This window comes from Phoenix dactylifera, chromosome 10 (genome assembly GCF_051530095.1).
Source record: "Phoenix dactylifera cultivar Ajwa chromosome 10, Ajwa_hap1_PhDact_Kaust_v1.1, whole genome shotgun sequence".
Classification (NCBI taxonomy): Eukaryota; Viridiplantae; Streptophyta; class Magnoliopsida; order Arecales; family Arecaceae; genus Phoenix; species Phoenix dactylifera.
This window is the reverse complement of record NC_143199.1, coordinates 24,730,207-24,749,689: the sequence shown is the minus strand read 5'-3', so window position 1 is coordinate 24,749,689 and position 19,483 is coordinate 24,730,207. Positions and strand designations below refer to the sequence as shown.

The 19,483-nt window shown below is 36.2% G+C and overlaps 2 protein-coding genes across 2 annotated transcripts; both read right to left on the bottom strand.

Annotated features, from left to right (window-relative positions):
- Positions 1 to 1,578: 1,578 nt before the first annotated feature.
- Positions 1,579 to 9,457, bottom strand: LOC103716335 (peptide methionine sulfoxide reductase A5-like). The gene is made up of 4 exons (XM_017845010.5): positions 9,019 to 9,457; positions 5,082 to 5,194; positions 4,483 to 4,627; positions 1,579 to 2,012 (listed from the first exon to the last, which is right to left on the bottom strand). Exons 1-4 carry the CDS (start codon positions 9,304 to 9,306, stop codon positions 1,815 to 1,817), a joined length of 744 nt encoding a protein of 247 aa, XP_017700499.3. The 5' UTR covers positions 9,307 to 9,457; the 3' UTR covers positions 1,579 to 1,814.
- Positions 9,458 to 15,609: 6,152 nt separating this feature from the next.
- Positions 15,610 to 17,788, bottom strand: LOC148702323 (COBRA-like protein 2). Its single transcript, XM_088705626.2, has 2 exons — positions 17,078 to 17,788; positions 15,610 to 16,977 (listed from the first exon to the last, which is right to left on the bottom strand). The coding sequence occupies exons 1-2, from the start codon at positions 17,276 to 17,278 to the stop codon at positions 16,459 to 16,461; spliced, it is 720 nt and encodes a 239-aa protein (XP_088561752.2). The 5' UTR covers positions 17,279 to 17,788; the 3' UTR covers positions 15,610 to 16,458.
- Positions 17,789 to 19,483: the final 1,695 nt, after the last annotated feature.

The window sequence follows — 19,483 nt, the reverse complement described above, 5'->3', positions numbered from 1 at the left end:
TTATCCAGGATTGGTATGACCATGCCTAAAATTGAGCTGATAAAGAATTGCATTTTGTCTGCAACCAAACCAGCTTATTTTTTGATGGTTGTGTTACTTATCAGGTTACGGGGACTGTCCGCAGCCTTTAACTTAGACATATATAAATTTTGGGCACCCTGCGAGTAACTGAACTCTTCCAATCACATAGATCCTGTTTGGGGGAGCTGTTGGCAGTAAGGTTTTTAGAAGTAGAGTTTTTTGAAGTAGAGTTTTTATAAAAAAATATTTATTGTTTGGTAATTATATTTCTAAAGCACCGTAGCATTTTAACATGTGTTTGGTAAACAAACTAAGAAAATATTTTGGTATGACAAAATGACCATAAAGAACATTGCATAGTATTATACAACAGAGTATAATAAAATATAATATGTATTAATACAAAAATATATGATATATTATAATATTAATATAATGTAACATAATATTATTATAATATAGTACTATAATATTGTATACTATAGCATAATAATTTAATATTAAATTATTTAACATAATATATCAATGTAATATAATATAATATTATATTATATTATATTTATAGTATAATATAATAATAAAGGTATAAAATATTATAATTATTAATACAAATTAATAATTAAATTAATATAACATATTAATTAAATTAATTAAATATTATAATTATTTTTATAATATAACATAATATTAAATTATTTAACATAATATATTAATGTATTATGATATAATATAATATGATATTATATTTATAGTATAATACAATAATAAAGGCATAAAATATTATAATTATTATTGTAAATTAATTTTTTAGAATTATAAAGGGATATTTTATATGATTGTTATTTTTTATCACGGATATTTTGGTAAAAAAATAGCTTTCCGACGAGGCCTAAAAGTGCTTTTTTGGAAAGCTCTAAAATGGAGTTTCTTTCAAAAAGTTGTTTTTAGCTTTCTGAAAAAGCTAAAACAGTTTTTCGAAATTTTTAACAAACATTCTTTTTTTATCGAAAAGTACTTTTAGGAAGACCAAAAAATACCTTTCAAAAGCTTCCCAAACGGAGCCATAATCTTTCTTTTTGGAGAGGAAAGGCTAGAATTGGAAGTTGAACTTTTATGCCTTTTCATTATCACACGCATCATCTAACTGCAATAATAACTATGTTTTCTTAATTTGTGACTCCGGTGATACCATAAAACCCTTCTCTCAAGTGGATGGTGTTATCCTCTTTCACAAGATGCAATCGCCAAACACCACTCAAACTATCTATAACGCACATTTACGGTCAATCACCTTTCATTAGAAATCTCAGCAGGTTTCCAAAGTCTTACTCTTTAAGACATTGGCTAATTTAACAAGAAAAAGCAAGAAACCTGCCATTATACTTTCATTTAGCTAGCTTTGATAAGAAGGTTATGTGACAGATGAAGTCTCAACAAGAGATCACATGGTTCCAATCAGATTGGAAGCCAATCAGGGAATTTTGCGGCAAAGCATGACGGCTCTGGTCCTCTGGAGATTATCGATGTTGTCTGGTTATTTCCCAATTCACTCAGCCAGAAACAAATCTGAAGCAGCTTCATTACACTCGAGAGAGAATGTTGCAAATAAACAATAGATACAAAACAAAGGAAGGAGATGTCAGCATCATCAGCACCCAAAACCATCTAAACATACACCACGCAACACCAATTTCCACCCTCACCCTGCTACAAGCTAATGGCTGTTTGCTACAAGACTTTAGACACTAATGTGACAAGATTCATCACACCAAAGCTCCCTTGCCCCAACACATCTAAACCTCCCTTAATATAGGCCAACCATTTTTTAGTATCTCATCAATCTTGGCATCAATCTTCTTTTGGATTCTTGGAGGGCAAAGCTCAGCAGCATAGCCATTCAACTTTGCAGCTAGGCTTGATGTCATAAGTTCCTCTTCTGGCATGCTTCCAATCAATTGCAGGAGAAATCGGTTACGCTTCAGCTCAAATTTCTGCAGAACATATAAACTACAGTCATTGTAAAGAGGTTTTAGTAGGATTCGGTGTCTATGCAGACTGACGGAAGTGTTTTGGTTTAAGCAGGAAAGTTAGAAGCAAGGAACATCATGAGCATCTGAACTTGTTACATTTTAACGAGATTTGACAAGATCTGTTGTCAATAAAGTCAATATGTTTGCAATAATTATGACTATAAATTAGATGCCTATCGCACATCAGGGAACCTTTCTTCTGGCCCTGAGGTTTGCTGGTGAAAAATATGGCAGCATCGAAGTCTGAAAGGCAATATATCTCATTGTCAAGGCTTGGCAAAAGCCATTCACATGATTGATGAGAAACCTATTGAAATGATGAGAAACTTTCACATAAATGTGATGAATGCACATTGATCCGCATTATGAAGCATCATATGGCACATGCAGGAGATGCCTCATCATAAGTTGAACTGTTTCTTCACGGAAAGCCATTCAATCAAGAATTGAAACAGCTGCATAATAGGTCTGTACAACAGAGTACAGATAATCTAAATGTTTGTATCAATTTTAACCATCTCCAGTAATGGACGGCAGTTCATGTATGATCAATATCCAACACATCATGTCATTCAAGTTGTCAAAAGCTTATAATCACCGGATCCTCAACCAGTTTGGTTCAGAACTAATATGTATGTCATTATATGGTCTGTATCAGGGTGAATAAGCAACAAAAGTGGTGAAATGTTACCCAGGAGAAAACATGTTAGGTGGATGATCAGCTCAGTTTTTTGTAAAAGTCATGACCTCTACAAACCAATTGTCTCAGTTGACATTATTAAATCCTTCTTCATATTCACTCTCATTAGGAATAAGGTCCTTTTTCAGCACTAGATCTCAAATCCTTCCTCACATCTTTTATCCATGTTATTTTAGGCCTCCTCTCATTTCTGACCCTCTAAGCTACCGTACCTGTCTGGGTCTTTGCTGCACATTAGCATATAACAATAGTCACATTTTAGAATACATATGATGGTTTGTATGAGCTTTTACGGTTGTTGTGAACACTAAATAGAAAACTTATAGTGAATTGTTAATGTTGAAGGGCTAAAGAATTGCTGCTTTCAAGTGGACGTCAAATTGCTCCTACAGTTGTCGTCCAAATTCCTTCTTTCTACTCCTCTCCGCTTATATACTTCTCAGACCATAAAATGCATATCAGATTATCTTAAGATCTATACTATTTCTTTCCATGTTCCAAAGAACCAATCTAATCTTCTCGATATTGAATTTTTCTTTCAAAAGCCTGGTCTATCCTTCCAAGCATTCAGCAAGCCGGATTGCTTTTCATGCTCAGACTTGATATCAAGCCTAGTCTCCTATGATCTTTCCTAATTCCAACAAAATGATAACTTATAGAAAACCCAATGTCTGGAAGACCTCTCTAGATTAAACATGAGAAGTGATCTCAACCAATGAAACAAACAAGATCAAACTTAGGTGCTTTTTCCATACTCCACACTGAACTCGATGACTTTGACTCCACCTTTGGCACCCCAAATTATTAAATTCTTGGTGTCACTCGATTTACTCCCTTATATTTAATTTAGTACGATCAGTTCAAATCATGTATTTACCAGATATAATTTTGTGAAAAAGGAAATATAATTACTTTCGTCAATTAAGAATATATAATTACCTTTCCCTCCTAATCCATTTTTTAGGATGCCTTTTCTGAGCTAGTTATCTCAACTATAACTTCCACTCAGCTATCAGAAAATGATAGGCGTATATAATCACTTTGGGTGGGACACCAGAGATAAAGGAATGCTTAATAGCAAGAAAAATAATGAAAACTCTGCAGAAGAGAATATCTGTACCCACTACTTTCATTTTATTCTTACTAAATTGGCTAGTGCCAAGACCATCCTGGTTCTGTCAATATCTTGGGCACAGAGAAATACCAAAGTCATGTGACATTTAAAAAAACATGAAATGTTTGAGTTAATCTAGTTTAGGCACAATATAACTCCCAAGCATGGTTCCTTTGCCACATGAAACAAGCAAAAACCACAAATGAAGATGTAAGAAAAAGCTTGCCTTTGTTGTTTGTTAGTTCAAACTTCAAAATATGTTCTTTTAGAAAAGAAAAAGTTAAAGGCGACTCAACCAAATACATGACGAGCTGTTCCTGGCAGGATACCTGAATCATTTATATCCAAATCTTATCTGGCAAGTTCCAAGTTGCTTCTAACTTATATGGATATGTAACAAATTGTATTAAAAACTTAGCAACTGCACTCTTTTGGTCTATTAAAAGAAACAAAGGAATTACATTTATCAATTAATTCTTGTTTGCAACTGAACTTTCTGTCTTCCACAAAACTGACAGGAGGTTACAATCAATTGTACACCAACTACAGCACTATCCCTTTGAGCGATAAATAAGAATGCATCAAATATCCAAAAACTAAAGCTAAAAGGCAAATACCTGGTGTTCAAATTCAGCAGGATAGAATGTTCCTATTTGTTGGATTTGTGTAGTCACAATACTGCTCCGACTCTTGGTTTGTTCCCTTTCTTTGCTTGCAGTAGCTAACCTAGCCTCTAGGGTTCCATTTGTGAATATAATTGATCTGCAGAGTGAGGAAAGTCCTTGTTTAAGAGGGATGCAAATTTTTAAAAAGTTCGGTCACATGATTTTCAAACATCAAGGATATATCAGAGGTTATATAAACATCGAAATCTACATCTATCCTATGTATGGATATCTGCACAACCCCCTGTACACTTAAGCCTAGAACTGAACGCTATGGAATATGCAGGTTTTTCATTATTAAAAATCACTTCATCTTTTAATTGATTAGAATTTTCCAACTTTTGCAATGTTTTTGATCAACCTTTGAAAAGTGTGATTAATCGAATAGATAATCCAGATTAAGGAGTGATCAGCTATAAGCATCATTTCAGCGGCTGCTATAGGTTCAAACTAATATTTCAATATTTGAAAAGCTCTATTATTTTTTCCTGTTTAAAATGTCAAACATTATCAGTAGTTTGAGATTTCTTTTTCTTTAAGAGTTCAATTACCTATACTGGTTACCTACATCTGGTCCTTGGCCAAAGACCTGCCTAGGATCATGACTAGCCCAGAAGACATCCAAAAGCTGCTTGAATTGAATCACTTTGGGATCATATTCAACCTGCATAATTTTACCAAAAGAGGATAAGAAATAAGTACTACTTCACAACATGTGCAACATAAGAAATTGAAAGCCTGACAGGTGTGTGTACACACATATATCATAAGGAACTTGGGAATCATTTTGTTTCGAAAAGTAAAATGAATCCCATATCCTTATATAAACTATGCTGGAATACCAAATTAAGAGTTCTACCTAGACCTTAGCGAAGTCAACAAATGAATGCAAGTATGGGAACATAATATTAACATTTAGCAAGAGAAATTGAGCACCTAGTAATACAATAAAGCATAAAAGAGTTTCACCATTTGCAATATTCTCATGGTTTGGGATGTGAATAATAAACAAAGCAATTAGCTGGAAGGAGCTCGTTTTTAATTCATCCCAGTAAAAAAGGGGTAAACTAAAGCTTCATTATGTGCATCACCACCAAGACTACTGCTGAATGTTGTTGATAAATAAATAGCATAAGTTGTCAACAGCTTGTAGGTATCCACGTCAATCCAATTATTCTCATAGTGCTCAACCCAATTATTCTCATAGTGCTCAACCCAATCTGACATTTTAGAAAGAAGAACTTATAATGATATTAATAGGGCAAATAGTCTAAATGTTAAGATACCGAAATTTCATTTTAAACTTGAACAACTGGTTTTAGAGTTGTGCGCATTATTCCTTTATTTTTTACTTAAATTTGATGTCGTATGAGTTAGCCTTAACATGGTATAACAATAGTCAAAATGGAGTACCTAAATTTCTTAAATTTAGGAATAACAATAGTCAACAATGGAATAACATGGATGGTAGCCTTAACATGGCAGTCAACAATGGAGTACCTGCTAGGAATTTGCGCTGATTCGCTACCATCCATGTTCAGACAAGCTAGGATCTATTGCATGATAATGTTTATGTTTACTCTTGAACATATATTCTAACAGAATGGATATCCTAACCTTCTTGCAATTTTGACTTCCAGATTAGATTTAACACATACCGAGAGAGTGGTGGAAGCTAATTTACATAGAAAAAAAAGACTAATATGTGAGTAAGAAGTAGAGGTAAATTTTGGAGTAATAGCAATCCCAGTCGCAATCATTGTTTCTTTTGTGTAACCAGATTATTGTGGATTAGTTTATTTAAAATTGCAATGAAGACTATGTATTTTGTCAATAATAGACAACTTTTAGCTTTTAGAAAGTTGAGAAAATATATAGAAGAAACCCATTGTAGATTAAATATTAAGCTATATTAGTGATGAAACTAAGAGTACTTGATAGAATAACTGCAATAAACTTATCCTTTAAGGCTATCAAGAAGCAAATTAGGATTATCCCTTTTCCCAATTATACATCACTTTAGTTAAAAAATTTGCATGCAACAATTAGATTAGCAATATAATTCTATTGCTGTCCGTGTATAGATCTTTAAGAATACTGGAGATCCAGAGAAGTGCATACTGTTAATCAGGATGACATGTTCCTGCACAGATATTTTCTTGGAGCAAGGAATGGATTTAAATTTGCTTTCATTGGACTACATGGTAAAGATGATCTAAAGATAGGTGTAGTTATCAGCCTTGTGCTTATTGTAAAAAAGATATTAATGTAGCATCTTGCTTTAAAATCTTAAAACTTGAATTAAGTAATGAAGGAAGAAATTGGTATTTCCTAAGCACCTCATAAGTTAATCGTATTAAGAGTTATTCCTTACCACCAGGTTGGGAAGATGAATATGAATTTATATTTTACAAAATAAAATGTACATATCAGAACTGCAAGTAAATCCTTTAATTGGTTGATAAATATAAACATCGATACTTCCTCCGTATCCGTACACTCTCTTTGTTAATTGATAGTGTGGTAGGAAGGCCACAGAAGTATTGCTAAGACATTTAAAGTGTATCATCTGAAAGGAAATTTCTTTTGGGAGAAAAAAAAAGAAAAAGGTGTTAAAGAGAAGGGGAGCAAACAAGCTGAGCTAAGCCAAGTAGCAGGTTGCTTGCATTTGCTAGTTATATAAAAGAGGTGCTTGAGATCAGATTAAGCTTGAAAGGAGCTTAAGAGGAAGTGTTCAAGCTCTGCTGTTATGACATCTGTTTGAATTCAGCTTGTTTCCTTGCTGAACCGAGCCCACACAAGCTGATCCTGCTCATCGGTGGCAAGGATTGTTTGCAGCCCTACTAAAGGGAGGAACATGTGATCATCATTGAAACCTTTTCTTTTCTACTTCCTCTTCTTGTTTTTTTTTTTTGGACTCTTCAACTTATAACTTGTCCCTTGGAGATACATGTAGTTTTTAATATTGAACTTTCTTATTTTCCCTTTTTTCTAAATTATTTGCAATTCTAGGGTGATTTCAAAGAGTTGCTGCCTAGTTCCATGAGTTTATAGGATATATCTTCTTGTTTTGCCAATTGGTCTCATAGAGCCATGACAAACTCTTTTCTTTCCTAAGGTTAGGCTCAAGACCAATTCTTAAGACAATAAGCATTAGGTTGAAAATCACTTGTTAAGATCTGCTAAAGCCTTTCTTAGAACCTTCTCAACCTAGAGCCATGACCCACAGTTGACCACATCAGATATGAAAAGCTTGAATGATGATGGCAGTGGCAGCCATCTGATTATCAAGATTAACCATATATGCTTTTTGTTTTTGCTCCCATAGGTGACATAGCTTTAACTTGTGACAGTTAGGAACTTGACACTGTTCCTAGAGCATCCATGTCAGGTTGATTATCAGTAACAAAACATTGCAAACTTTGAAGATGTTTTATTTCTTAAATCTAACCAATGTTAAAATGAGGTGCTGTCTAAGCTAAAGAAAGGTAACTCATCAGGGGGAGAAATCCATTTCTGATCCTAGGAGATACCAAAAGAATAATTATTGATCTCTAGTGTCACTATAAGCATACACTCCTGTACTATGCTTACTCACCAACTAGGTTCTTCCAATTTATGCTAAAACTGGAAGGAATCCAATTCACAGATTTACTTAAGCACATTATAGGTTGGTAAACATTAACTTTTATTAATAAATTTTAATATTTATTAATAAATTTTCAATCAAGAATTTACCAATTCTCAGGCCTCCGACACCCAAGTGATGAATTGTAAGAAAGCAAGCTAAAAGAAATTTCACAAGGTCAAATAAAAGATTGTATTTATCTGATGAGCACAGCAAACACTGGCAATAGATGGTCTTCTAATTGATTAAATAACAAGTCTTGTCATATGTCAAAAGACACTCAGATCGTCTGGACAAATTCACAGAACTGAAAGGAAAGTACTCAGTCAAGTTGCACAAGATAAAATGAAGTATTACGTCAAAGTAGCGAAGCAAAAGAAAAGACTATGGTTACACCTCAACTTAAAGTGGAAAAATCATTCTTACTTTCTTAAATATGCCGATGAATCATGGAAGAAACATAAAGAACACCAATCATTACATGGAAATGACCCCTATACCAGCATAACAAGCTAAATTTAAATTCCAAATCAGCAAAAAAAGGAAAATGAGAAACATAATCAAGGCTTTGTTAGGATTCATTGAAGGTTCCGTTACTGCTTTCTCAAATAAAAATAACATTTTTCATGAAAGTTTCCAATTCCTTACTAGAATCGACATCTAAACTAGCATCATTTTATAAATTAGCATAGTTAATATCATCGATACAGAAAAAACAACCCGTAGGAACAAGTATCATCAACCACCTAACCTTGTTCTCAATACCCTCGAACCAAATATCGAATTTTGACAACTTAATTGAGAAAAAAATAAACAAAAAATCACCAAATTCATGCAATTGAGAACGGAATCAATCCGACCGTGACGCACTCGGCGTGGTCCCCCAGATTCGGATACCCTGGATTGGTCTTCGTCCCACCAGCATACCCAACGGAGGTCCGGATGACGCCGGGGAGGCATCCGAAGGTGGCCTCCGACCGCCAGAAGCTCCCGAGGGCGAAGACGGCGACCCTGAGGGGCTGGGTCAGCTGCCGGCCGCCAGATTCCGGGATCCGCTCGGGGAACCGGATGGCCGCCGCCGGATCCGCCAAGGCGCCGAAAAGGAGGAGAAGCCTTAGGAGGAAGAGGCCCCCATTGGGAAAATCCATTCGATTTCGGCGTGGAGGCGACACTGGAGGAGATCGAGATCGGCCTCGAGGTGTTCGGTTTTTGGTCGCTGAGAAGAAGAAGGTAACGGCCGAAGAAACGGAGACTCGGGGAGAGGGTTTCTATGGCTGTCTCGCATAGTCAAAATTAGGTAAGAAAACTAGTTTGATCGTTACTTAGTGTTAAACTTGGAAAAACGTGATTGGATTGCGGAGGGAATACTATGCTCGTTTGGGTTGTCAAAAACCTTTTTTATCTTTTACTTATATTTATCTAGCCCTGAAATATATTTTATTGTAAATTTATTCTCAAAAAATTACATTTTTTGAATCATTTTATTTTTTATTGTAAACATATTCAGCTTTTTTTTAATTTTTATAAATTACATTAATAATTATTTTCTTAACTGTAGAATAATAGTATTTCCCTTTTGCATGAACTTTTAAAAAGCTTAATCAATTTGTATAAAAAGATGGCGTAAGACCTAAATATCACAAGTTTAAAATACAAAAATAGCCTCATCATAATTATAAATATATCATTAATAATAATTATTTATGCAAAAAGTATGATACATTATATTTTGTGATGTGTTTCGTTAGTTGGTACAACTATCAAACAGATCGACCTCGACCTATTCAAAGAACTATACATACCATATCTAAACAAAATCTTTGTTTCATTAAAGTTAGTTATAGAAATGGAATGATTAATTTTGGATGCTCTTTCCATTGGAATCTTTCTACGTTTTAATTTCCTAATTTCTTTTTTTATCTTTTTTAATAGATATAGTTTCTGGCACCAATATAAAGTTTTCTCCCTATTTTTTTTCTTTCTTCAGGGTTTGGTAGGAAAATAGATCTTACTTTAAAACATATTTTCTAAAATAAGTTGAAGTATCTAATCTAGAAGAGACTTGCAACAATTGGAGAGCTTCTAAAGTGTAGCTGTATTCTCTAATAATAAGCTCTCATTACATTATTTGACAATTTGCCAAGATTGATTCGAGTATGGTACTAATTTTGTCCTAGAGTCATTTATTCAAACTTCATCTTCTAAATAAATAATAATTAATCACATCACTGATGTAACCCAAAATGGGTACTGATGTAACGTAAAACAGAAAAAAAAACCACAGGTTGAAAGGACATGCCAAATGAAGATAGGAATTGCTATTACTAGAAGTCGAGTTATATTAGGATTCCAAAAAGGTCACCTCCCATATACAAATTAAATATATAAGCTGAATCGAAGTAGAAATATCGCATGCAGATATGAATCAATTAAACTGCTCTATTACATCCAATTCAAATATGGATTAAGCCCAATTCTGTCCAATTCAAAGAGAAATCAATTAGACTTCTTCCTTTTGACCCAATGCAGATACCTATTTGAAGTGGGGTAGCCAATCCCGATCCAACCCTACCCGCTGCAGGTCCAATTCCGAATTTCTTTAGAAATTGCTGTTTTGAATCTGCTTAGAATTAGGAATTGACTTAAAGTAGGAACACCGAAGAAGTTCGTCTCCTATAACATATAAAAGTTGACTCAAATAAGGAATAACAGTTTCTAAAATACTTATATATATCTACACATACCAAGCATCCGGTAGAGTTAGAATCAGAAAAACGAGACTTGATCATCCCATGGAAGACTTTTCGAGCTCGAGAGAGAAGGAAGTTTTTATTTCTTCTTTCCTAGAGATTACCACAGGCTTCTCCTCCGACGCCATCAAGTATCTGCAGACGACCAAGTGGAGGTTGGAGGATGCTTTCGAGCTATTTTTTGCCAGCGGCGAACCTGGTACTACCTTCTTCGACAATGGAGTAGGAGATGACGAAGTTCGACCTCCAATACCAGTGAAAAGAGAGGTTTTGTATGGTTCTGCCCCTTCTCTACCCTCTCAATGTTTTGATGAGGAATCGAGTGTCTGAAAATCAGAGGGTGGCGAATCGAACTGTAGTACTCTCACTTTGTTGTTCCATCCACCATCTTGTCTCATACATCATAGTTCCTTCCACGATGCCAAGGTGGCGGCCAGTAGTGGAAATAGGTGGTTGCTTGTAAACCTACAAAACATGGAGGAATTCAGTTCCCACATGCTCAACCGGGAGACATGGTCGAACGAAACGATGGTGCACATGATTCAGGCGAATTCAATTTCCATCTAATCTCTCAAAATCTTTATATTTCATTTCCATCATATTTCTAGCTGACACCTTATTTTTCTCAAGTCGATCGCAAGTTAATTGCATAGCTTTAACATCTATACTTTTGAGAATTGGTTCCAAGATAAAGTCAGGCAATATGAATGAAGTCTCTTTAAGCAACATAGCTCTCATGCTTTTAGCATGATAAGATAGTGAGAGTAATCAAAGTTCTATGGTTTTGAATTCACTTAGCAAACCTGCGGTTAGCCCCGAGTTTCGTTACAATATTTTAAGCTAGCCTAGCACGGAAATTATTGGACCAGACGTGCTAGGTTGAGCCAAGATCTGGAATCAAACAATTTTGCCTAAGGTTGAAATTTCATTGCAAGCCAAAGTGGTAGGTTTTTGCATTATCTATGGAACTAGGGTCTATGGAATGCCTAATCCCTCGCCACCTTATTCTTATACTCAAAACCTATACTATACCTTGATGGCTTTTAGACTCTCAAAAACTTGCATTTCTAGATCAGGTCCATGACCATCACACTTCATCACAGAGGGTTTATGTATCATTCAGTTTCCATCTAATCTCTCAAAATGTTTATATTTCATTTCCATCATATTTCTAGCCGACACCTTATTTTTTTTGAGTCGATCGCATAGCTTCAACATCTATACTCTTGAGAATAGGTTCCAAGATAAAGTCAAGTGATATGAATGAAGTATCTTCAAACAACATAGCTCTCATTCTTTTAGCATGATAAGATAGTGAGAGTAATCAAAGTCCTATGGTTTTGAATTCACTTGGCATACCCGCTGTTAGCCCCAAGCTTAGTTACAATATTTTAAGCTAGCCTAGCATGAAAATTATTGGACCAGACATGCGCTAGGTTGAGCCAAGATTTGGAATCGAATAATTTTGCCTAAGGTTGAAATTCTATTGCAGGCCAAAGTGGTGGTTTTTTGCATTATCTATGGAACTAAGGTCTATGGAAAGCCTAATCCCTCGCCACCTTATTCTTGAACTCAAAACCTATACTATACCTTGATGGCTTTCAGACTCTCAAAAACTTGCATTTCTAGATCAGGTCCATGACCATCACACTTCATCACAGAGGGTTCATGTATCATTCATAACCAACAAGATGCAAGTATCATTGCTCTAGCAGGCACATGCAATGTCTATTTCCATCCTTTAGCCTGAGGATGTATATATGCCTTGACTCAAATGATCTCATCTAAAGCTATTTGAGCTTGCCTCATGAGCCATGCAAATTAACCAAATTGAGAATGGACTCTTAAGCTTCTTGAGTCTAACTCATTTGTTTGAGCTGACTAATGTCGAAGTTTAGATCAGTTACAAGCCATGACTAGAATTGAAGCATGACTTGGCATCTTTGCAAAGTGTCTGGTTCATAATTTCTTACCAAAGAGCATGATCAAGCCAGATCCAACTTCCATGAATGCGGCGCATCCCACATGAACATGACACCAGCCTACCATTTCCCTCTCATCTCCCACTGTGCCACCAAATCAAAGAACATTGCTCCCTAAAGTGCCACAGATCCAATGTAGAAATGGTACTGTACCTACAAGTTGGATTCCTAAATCAAAAAAAACTATTCTATTTATATAAAGAGTCCCTTTCTCTAGAAAGAGTCCTAAAGATAAAAGGATTCCCAAACAAGTTGGATCTGAATCCCCTCCATATAAACCCTCATATTCTTTATATTTATGTCAAACCCAGAAATTTTACCAAGTCCACTGGTATCACAAGAAGACAATCGGTTGTGACCAGCTAGTATTTTGAATCTCAACCTTTCAAGTAAAATACATGGACTGATCAAGGAAAAAGAATGCACTGATGGAAAACTCATTTTGTAGTTGGATTCTTTTATTACTGAATTATCCTTTTTAAAGTTGCAACATGACCAAAGCACACACAAAAAAAAGCACTCTAATTATACATAACAGGATGTGCCTCTATTAGAATTTCTTGCCACTAAAAAGAGTGAAAAAAATCTTAAGAGAAGTGGACACCTAACTCACATAGGGAAAAAAAGAAAAAGAAATAAAAAAAAGAAAATTTGCACACTCAGGGTCTTGATGGATTTAGAAAATCCCTAAAGCTTTGATCAAGAAAGTGCTCGAACTTGTAATATAATCGAAAGGCATGAAATTTCAGCCAGTCGAAAATTAATAACCACTAAAAATCAAATTTTAAAACAGCCAGTCAAAATGTGTTATATATGGGGCATAATTAAGGCGATGTGTTGAAAATGAAGGTTTCTTGGACCTTACAACATGACAGTTTTTTATTTTATATTTTGTGAGAGAAAAGACAAGATTGTTTATATACTGATATACTGATACTACATTAAAAAGAGTGAATAGAGATTTTGGGACTATGAACTTTGTCTTTGGGTTGGAAACTAATTTGTTGGCATAGAAAACTTTATTATGTGATGATTACAGATACAGATAGTTTTGGAAAACTAATGCCCTTATCTTCCTTGCATTTCTTTCTGTATATAAGAAACAGAAACTTTTCTGTTGAGGTCTTTTTATTTGCATGCCTTCATGAGCTTCTCTCTTTAAAATCTCATTGTGCCTGTAGATGTGTGTATCAAAATATGCACATATGTATATAATTAGTGTGCTTAAAAAGAAAAAATCAGAAAAATTATTAACTATGTAGTACTAAATTACATGCATCTCAACTAACTATGTCACTATATTAGGCAACTGAATGTCAAATGGAATGTTAAGAGAGGGCTCACCAAAGGATTTCACATATCTAAGTTCCAACCTATTGCTGCCTAATTTTGTAATTCCAAATGTATTGGTCCAGATATTAAGGCTTTTCTTAGTGCCTCTATTTGCAAAATCATTTGGCAAATTGATTGTAAGAATTATCATTTTTTTTCTTCTCTAGGCATCAAACATGAAGATACTGAAATTTAAAGCTAATTTTTACTTGTTTCAATGAAAAGTCAGAAAGATCCCTGCCTGGAAATTTTTTATTTCATGTTTCCCAGAAATAAGAACAAGACAAATGTTAGAATCGACACATTAAGCTATATGACCAGTGAAACTTAAATGGTTGAAAAAACTAACTTCATATTCAAATTGATAAAAGGCTAACAGTACATAGATGGCATATTATTGCACGCGTGCATGCAAACATAAATATGTTTAGTGTAGGTTAACACTGTTTAGGGCATACAAAAATGCAGTTCTTTTAATAATTACCAAGCAAGATTTAAAATTTCTAGTGGAAGAGAAGAAGCAAGGAGCATAGAATGGAGATAAGATAGCAAGTATTTGAGGGACTGGAACTTTTGTTTGGTAGTCCTGGAAAGTCATCTGGCATAGGCATTTCACAGATTTCTCCATTAAAGTAGACTTTTCGAGGGAAAGCCCAGCCATTCCTCAGTGTGAATGACTCAGGATCCTTGTGCATAACCATCTCCGTCATGACCGATCCAGGTTCCTTGTCACCGGCCTGCAGAAGCTCCTTGTTGTAGTACTCTATACCCCAAAAAATGGCTGCCTCATCTGCATCATTTAAGCTCATGTTATTTATTTATTTATTTATTGGTAGGAATCAGTTTTTTCCTAGAAAGTTGGTGATTATAATCGAAGAGCTTTTCTTGTCCATTAATAGTACAGTTTTGAAGGCTGAAAACAAAAATGCACTGCACTTGATAGAAACTGCAATTCCCTAAACTTGGGAAACATCTTCAAAGGTTGGAACAAAGTATCTCCTCCAAATGGAGGAGGGGTGCAACCACAGGGCTGTAACTTAGATTGTGCTACAGAATGGCAATGCCATGATGACAGTAATTGCTAGAATCAGAAGCAAGAAAAGATAGAAGAGAAGCATAAAGCAAAGATTACAAAATTATAGAGCCAAAAAGAATTTGCTAAGGCAGCACTGCAGGCTGAAAAAAAATCCAAAACACCTAGGTACTTTGTGACTCTTAAAATGCACTGCAAATTTGGAATCAATGCTACGTGGAGTTCGATTTGTTGGTGCTGTATTTGTTCTATTTGTTCTACTTATCTTGTACTCTCTTTAAGCATGCAGAGAGCACTGGATCTGGTCCTCCTGAGAATGAAGCACCAACAAAATCAGCAAATACTTTGCAGCCTTAGATTCCCCTATTACATGTCTAGTTTGCAAAGAAATCAGAGTTAAATAGACAAGGAGTACCCATGTTCCCCACAGTAGCAAGTCTGGTAGAGTTGAAGCTGTAAGACACAGCAGGCTGGCCAAAATTGGGGTGCTGAATTACCAAGTTCCAGTCAGAGAAATTGTAAGCAAAGTGGTAGTTCGACACCGTCACCTTCACCCTCCAGTAATCTCTGTAGTTAGATTTCACATGCCAATGAACTCGGACTGGACACATGTGATCAGTGCAGCCCACCGAGTTAACATGGCTTGGATTGTCTCCTGGCAATCGTTTCATCTCGCTGCCTCTGCACCAGAGATCGAGTACGAAGTGCATCAACCAAGAGGAATCAAAGTTATTGCAATGATCTCTAAAAGATGGAGAACCATGCATCTTAGCTTTGCTGAACTTGTTAGCAAAATTTTTCTAAGGAACATTGTTGCATGCTCAAAGGATGCTGGGTTCTAACAAGTTCAATTCATTCTTTGCCTGTCATGATTAAATTGATTCATTGCAGCAACAGTAATGAAATCGACAGATTAAACGATGAACTATCACTAGAAACAAACAAACAAACAAACAAACAAAAATGAACAGACCCAACACATAGTGGTCTTTCGTTGCCCGTCGCCTGGCAGCCGCAGCTGCAGACCGAGCAGGGCGTGATTCTAGAGTTGTAGAATGCCGACAGCGAGACGCAACAAGCCGGTGCCTCGTTCGCCACAAAGGTAGAGTAGGTGCATGCCGATTTCCATGTCCCTGCCAACCACGTAGAGTTTCTCCATTAGTCCTTCAAGAGTGCTGTGTCCTTCACAAGAAACTAAGTAGATCAAAGGCAATCAGAAAGAAACATTCCATATGAATTGTGGGCAATCTTCTGTCTAGAAGTCTTACTGAAAACCTGCTCTTCTCTTCTCCCTCCGACGACTGCGACCACTGTAGGAGTATCCTCCTCCATCGGACCACAAGTGTAGCCCAGGCGCGGTGCCAGGAGTGTGAGGTTCTGGGGCTTCCGGGGCGTCGCCTTTGCATCAAAGCCACCTACAACTATGTCAAAAGATGAGAAGGAAGTCGGCTGGTCGATGGCCCAAGCGGAGAGAATGCCGTTGCGGCAGCAGTCAGCTGTCCGGTTCTCAGGCGCCGCGTCCGGCGTGAGATCAATGACGACAGGATCTCTCTTGCAGCAGTGAGGGATACGGAATTTAAATCTGGAGCAGTTGCCTTGCTGGGTGGCAAGAGCACCAGCCATGGACCAGATAACCTCTTCTTGAGCCCATGCCCATCCTAGACTCCAGCCAGGCATCTCAACCTGCCGGTATTGGTAGTACTTTTGGATGGTCACTCTTGCCTGCAACAAAGATTACCAAGAAATCTGATGATGGAGAAAATTCTTATGTGGATATGATCAGTTTGCTGTGGGAATCTAATGGGTTGGATTATCCTCTCACCATGTAACCATCCTCCGTCCACTGATGGATGTCAAATGTAACCGTGATGTTTCCATTGGGATCCAGAAGGTCATAACAATCTGGAGAAAAGGTTCCAACCAAGAGAATAAGGGAGATGGCAAGGAATTGTTTGAGAGGCCAAGAGAATGCAAACAGAAAAGAGAAAGAGAGGGGGACGATGCATTGCCTGCTAGACTCCATGAGTCCACCAACAATACTATCAGTACAAGAGCCTCTTTGAGTGGAATGAGAAGCATCATAATTCTGGCTCTTGCGTGTTCCTCCTCGAGGTAGAACTTTTAGATGAGAAGCGGGTGATAGAATGGAAGATTGGAGACCTGAACATGGCGTCTCAAACAAAATAAGAGCACAGCTGACGCAAGGACTGAGGAATTAGCAAGAATATACATGTCTGGAAACCTCAGAAAGGAAACAAGAGAGCAGCTTTGAGGATGTCAGATGGACAGAAGCAGACAATATCCCCGGGAATTTTCTAGGAGTGTTAATTTTTTAGGGGAGTTTGTATGACTCAGGAGTTATGTCTGCTGCTGCAGGTTTCAGTCAGAGGACGAAAGAAGATTATGAGGATCATCGATAGATCACGTCAAATGAAAGTTGTTTGCAAACAAAGGATTTAATACTACAAGAATATGAGTATTAAGTATTCGGTAATATAGGATATCGATATCAAATAAACATTATCTAAAGAAACAGTTGACCAACTTTAATTAACACAGCCTGTAAGGGTCAGATAAAGCAAAATAAACAGTGAAAGACTAATTTGAATCCAAAAGCTCTGGCAAGCAAACAAATATTGAAAAAGGACATATAATGGATTCAATATCGAGAACTGATCACATGCACGGCATGTTAGTCGGCTGAGCATCTTCTCAAAATTTTATTCGAGCGGTTGTCATCAAATTAGAATGAGACTGGGAGCTGAACAAAAGATAGACTTTGAGGGCAAAAGAGAGACTATATGAGTGGCGAGTAACGCCTTTTGGCCTAATCCATGCACCAAATAAGTTTTGAGGCCATCATAGACAAGTATATTATTATTTACTTTGTAATTCAGAAAGATTACTGGACTCAACGTAGACCATTTTGGCCATTACAAGCAGGGCTAGATAGAATTCAGAAGCGAGATACACTACATCGAAAAGTTGAGTTGCAAGTCAAACTTCAAAAGGCCATAATTTGGCCATACAATACTCGATTGAGATGTTTTTTTTTTTTTGAAATTGGATATCTTTTCAAGATCTACAAGAGGTTGAATCGGGCTGGACGTCATATTATTAATAGAGGCTATGTATCTCATTTTTTTAATCATCAATGAAAGAAAAGGAGACTTAAAATCCTACTTTCGAGATTACTCTATCTTTTTCTAATTTTCTTTTGAAAGATTCGACATGGATTGAAAAAAATCTTTCTTCGAAGGAGCACCTAGACCACTTTCGGTTAATATGAGGACATGGAGGCAAGAGAAGCTATATGCGAACCTAAAGAAGTGCATCTACATGCAGCTTAAAGTTATCTTCTAAGGGTTTGTCATCTCCGCTCATTGCATCGAAGTTGATTTGCTTTAGAGTGCTAGCTCCTACTAATATTTATGAAGTTAGAAGCTTCCATAGATTGGCTATCTTCTTCTATCATTGCATCTGCAACTTCAGCAGCATTGTAGCTCCGATCATTGAGTGAATGAAGAAAGGATCATTCCACTGATCGAGATGTTGAATTGGAAGACTTTTTTAGGATTCTTGGTGATGAAATTTCTGTTGCATCCATTTGCAAATATGCATTTCTTTGAGACATGAAAGTGCAAGATGAGATCTTTACTACTGTGCTCATTGTGTGCCATGATCCATCACAATTGCTGCCGCTACATTAACGTTTCCCTGTTCAACATGAGCATTCTCTTCCCGTGCTAGTTACAAGTTTGTTAACCATAGCAGTTGAAGGAGTCATTTTAGGTGGCATATATTGTACTTATAGTTAGGTTGCCATTTACCTCATCGAACCACTGCACCTGATGCGAATCAACGTGTTCGAAAATGTGTCCATGTTTCATATGTTTCGTAACGGGACTGAAAAGTTACGAGCGAAATAAGACTTATTGAATTCTAATTTTGAAAGCAAAAGTGACAAAACAATTACCGATTCTTTAAGATGATTAAGGAAACGAATGTTCTAGTTTTAGTGTTAACAAATCATCGTCAAGTTGCAATATGGGCTGATGATACATGATTCTACAAAACAGGGTCCATTGAAGTCTTATCGGTTCAGGATATGCAAATGATAAACTTTGGTATAAATATGACGTATATAGTTTAATAAGATGGATTGTTCTTTGGTCACATGAGATGGGAGTTTTTTCCGCTTCTCCCTGTGATATCTTTGGGCGATATC

Bases quoted from the DNA above. Each gene is read 5' to 3' on its own strand.
- LOC103716335 (XM_017845010.5), bottom strand. From the start codon at position 9,306: ATGGATTTTCCCAATGGGGGCCTCTTCCTCCTAAGGCTTCTCCTCCTT. The intron at 4,628-5,081 runs GTAATTGAACTC...CTCACTCTGCAG, and splicing joins GATGTAGGTAACCAGTATAG to ATCAATTATATTCACAAATG. The intron at 2,013-4,482 runs GTATTTGCCTTT...TATGTTCTGCAG, and splicing joins CTGCTGAATTTGAACACCAG to AAATTTGAGCTGAAGCGTAA.
- LOC148702323 (XM_088705626.2), bottom strand. From the start codon at position 17,278: ATGGAGTCTAGCAGGCAATGCATCGTCCCCCTCTCTTTCTCTTTTCTG. The intron at 16,978-17,077 runs GTGAGAGGATAA...TCTTTGTTGCAG, and splicing joins GGACGGAGGATGGTTACATG to GCAAGAGTGACCATCCAAAA.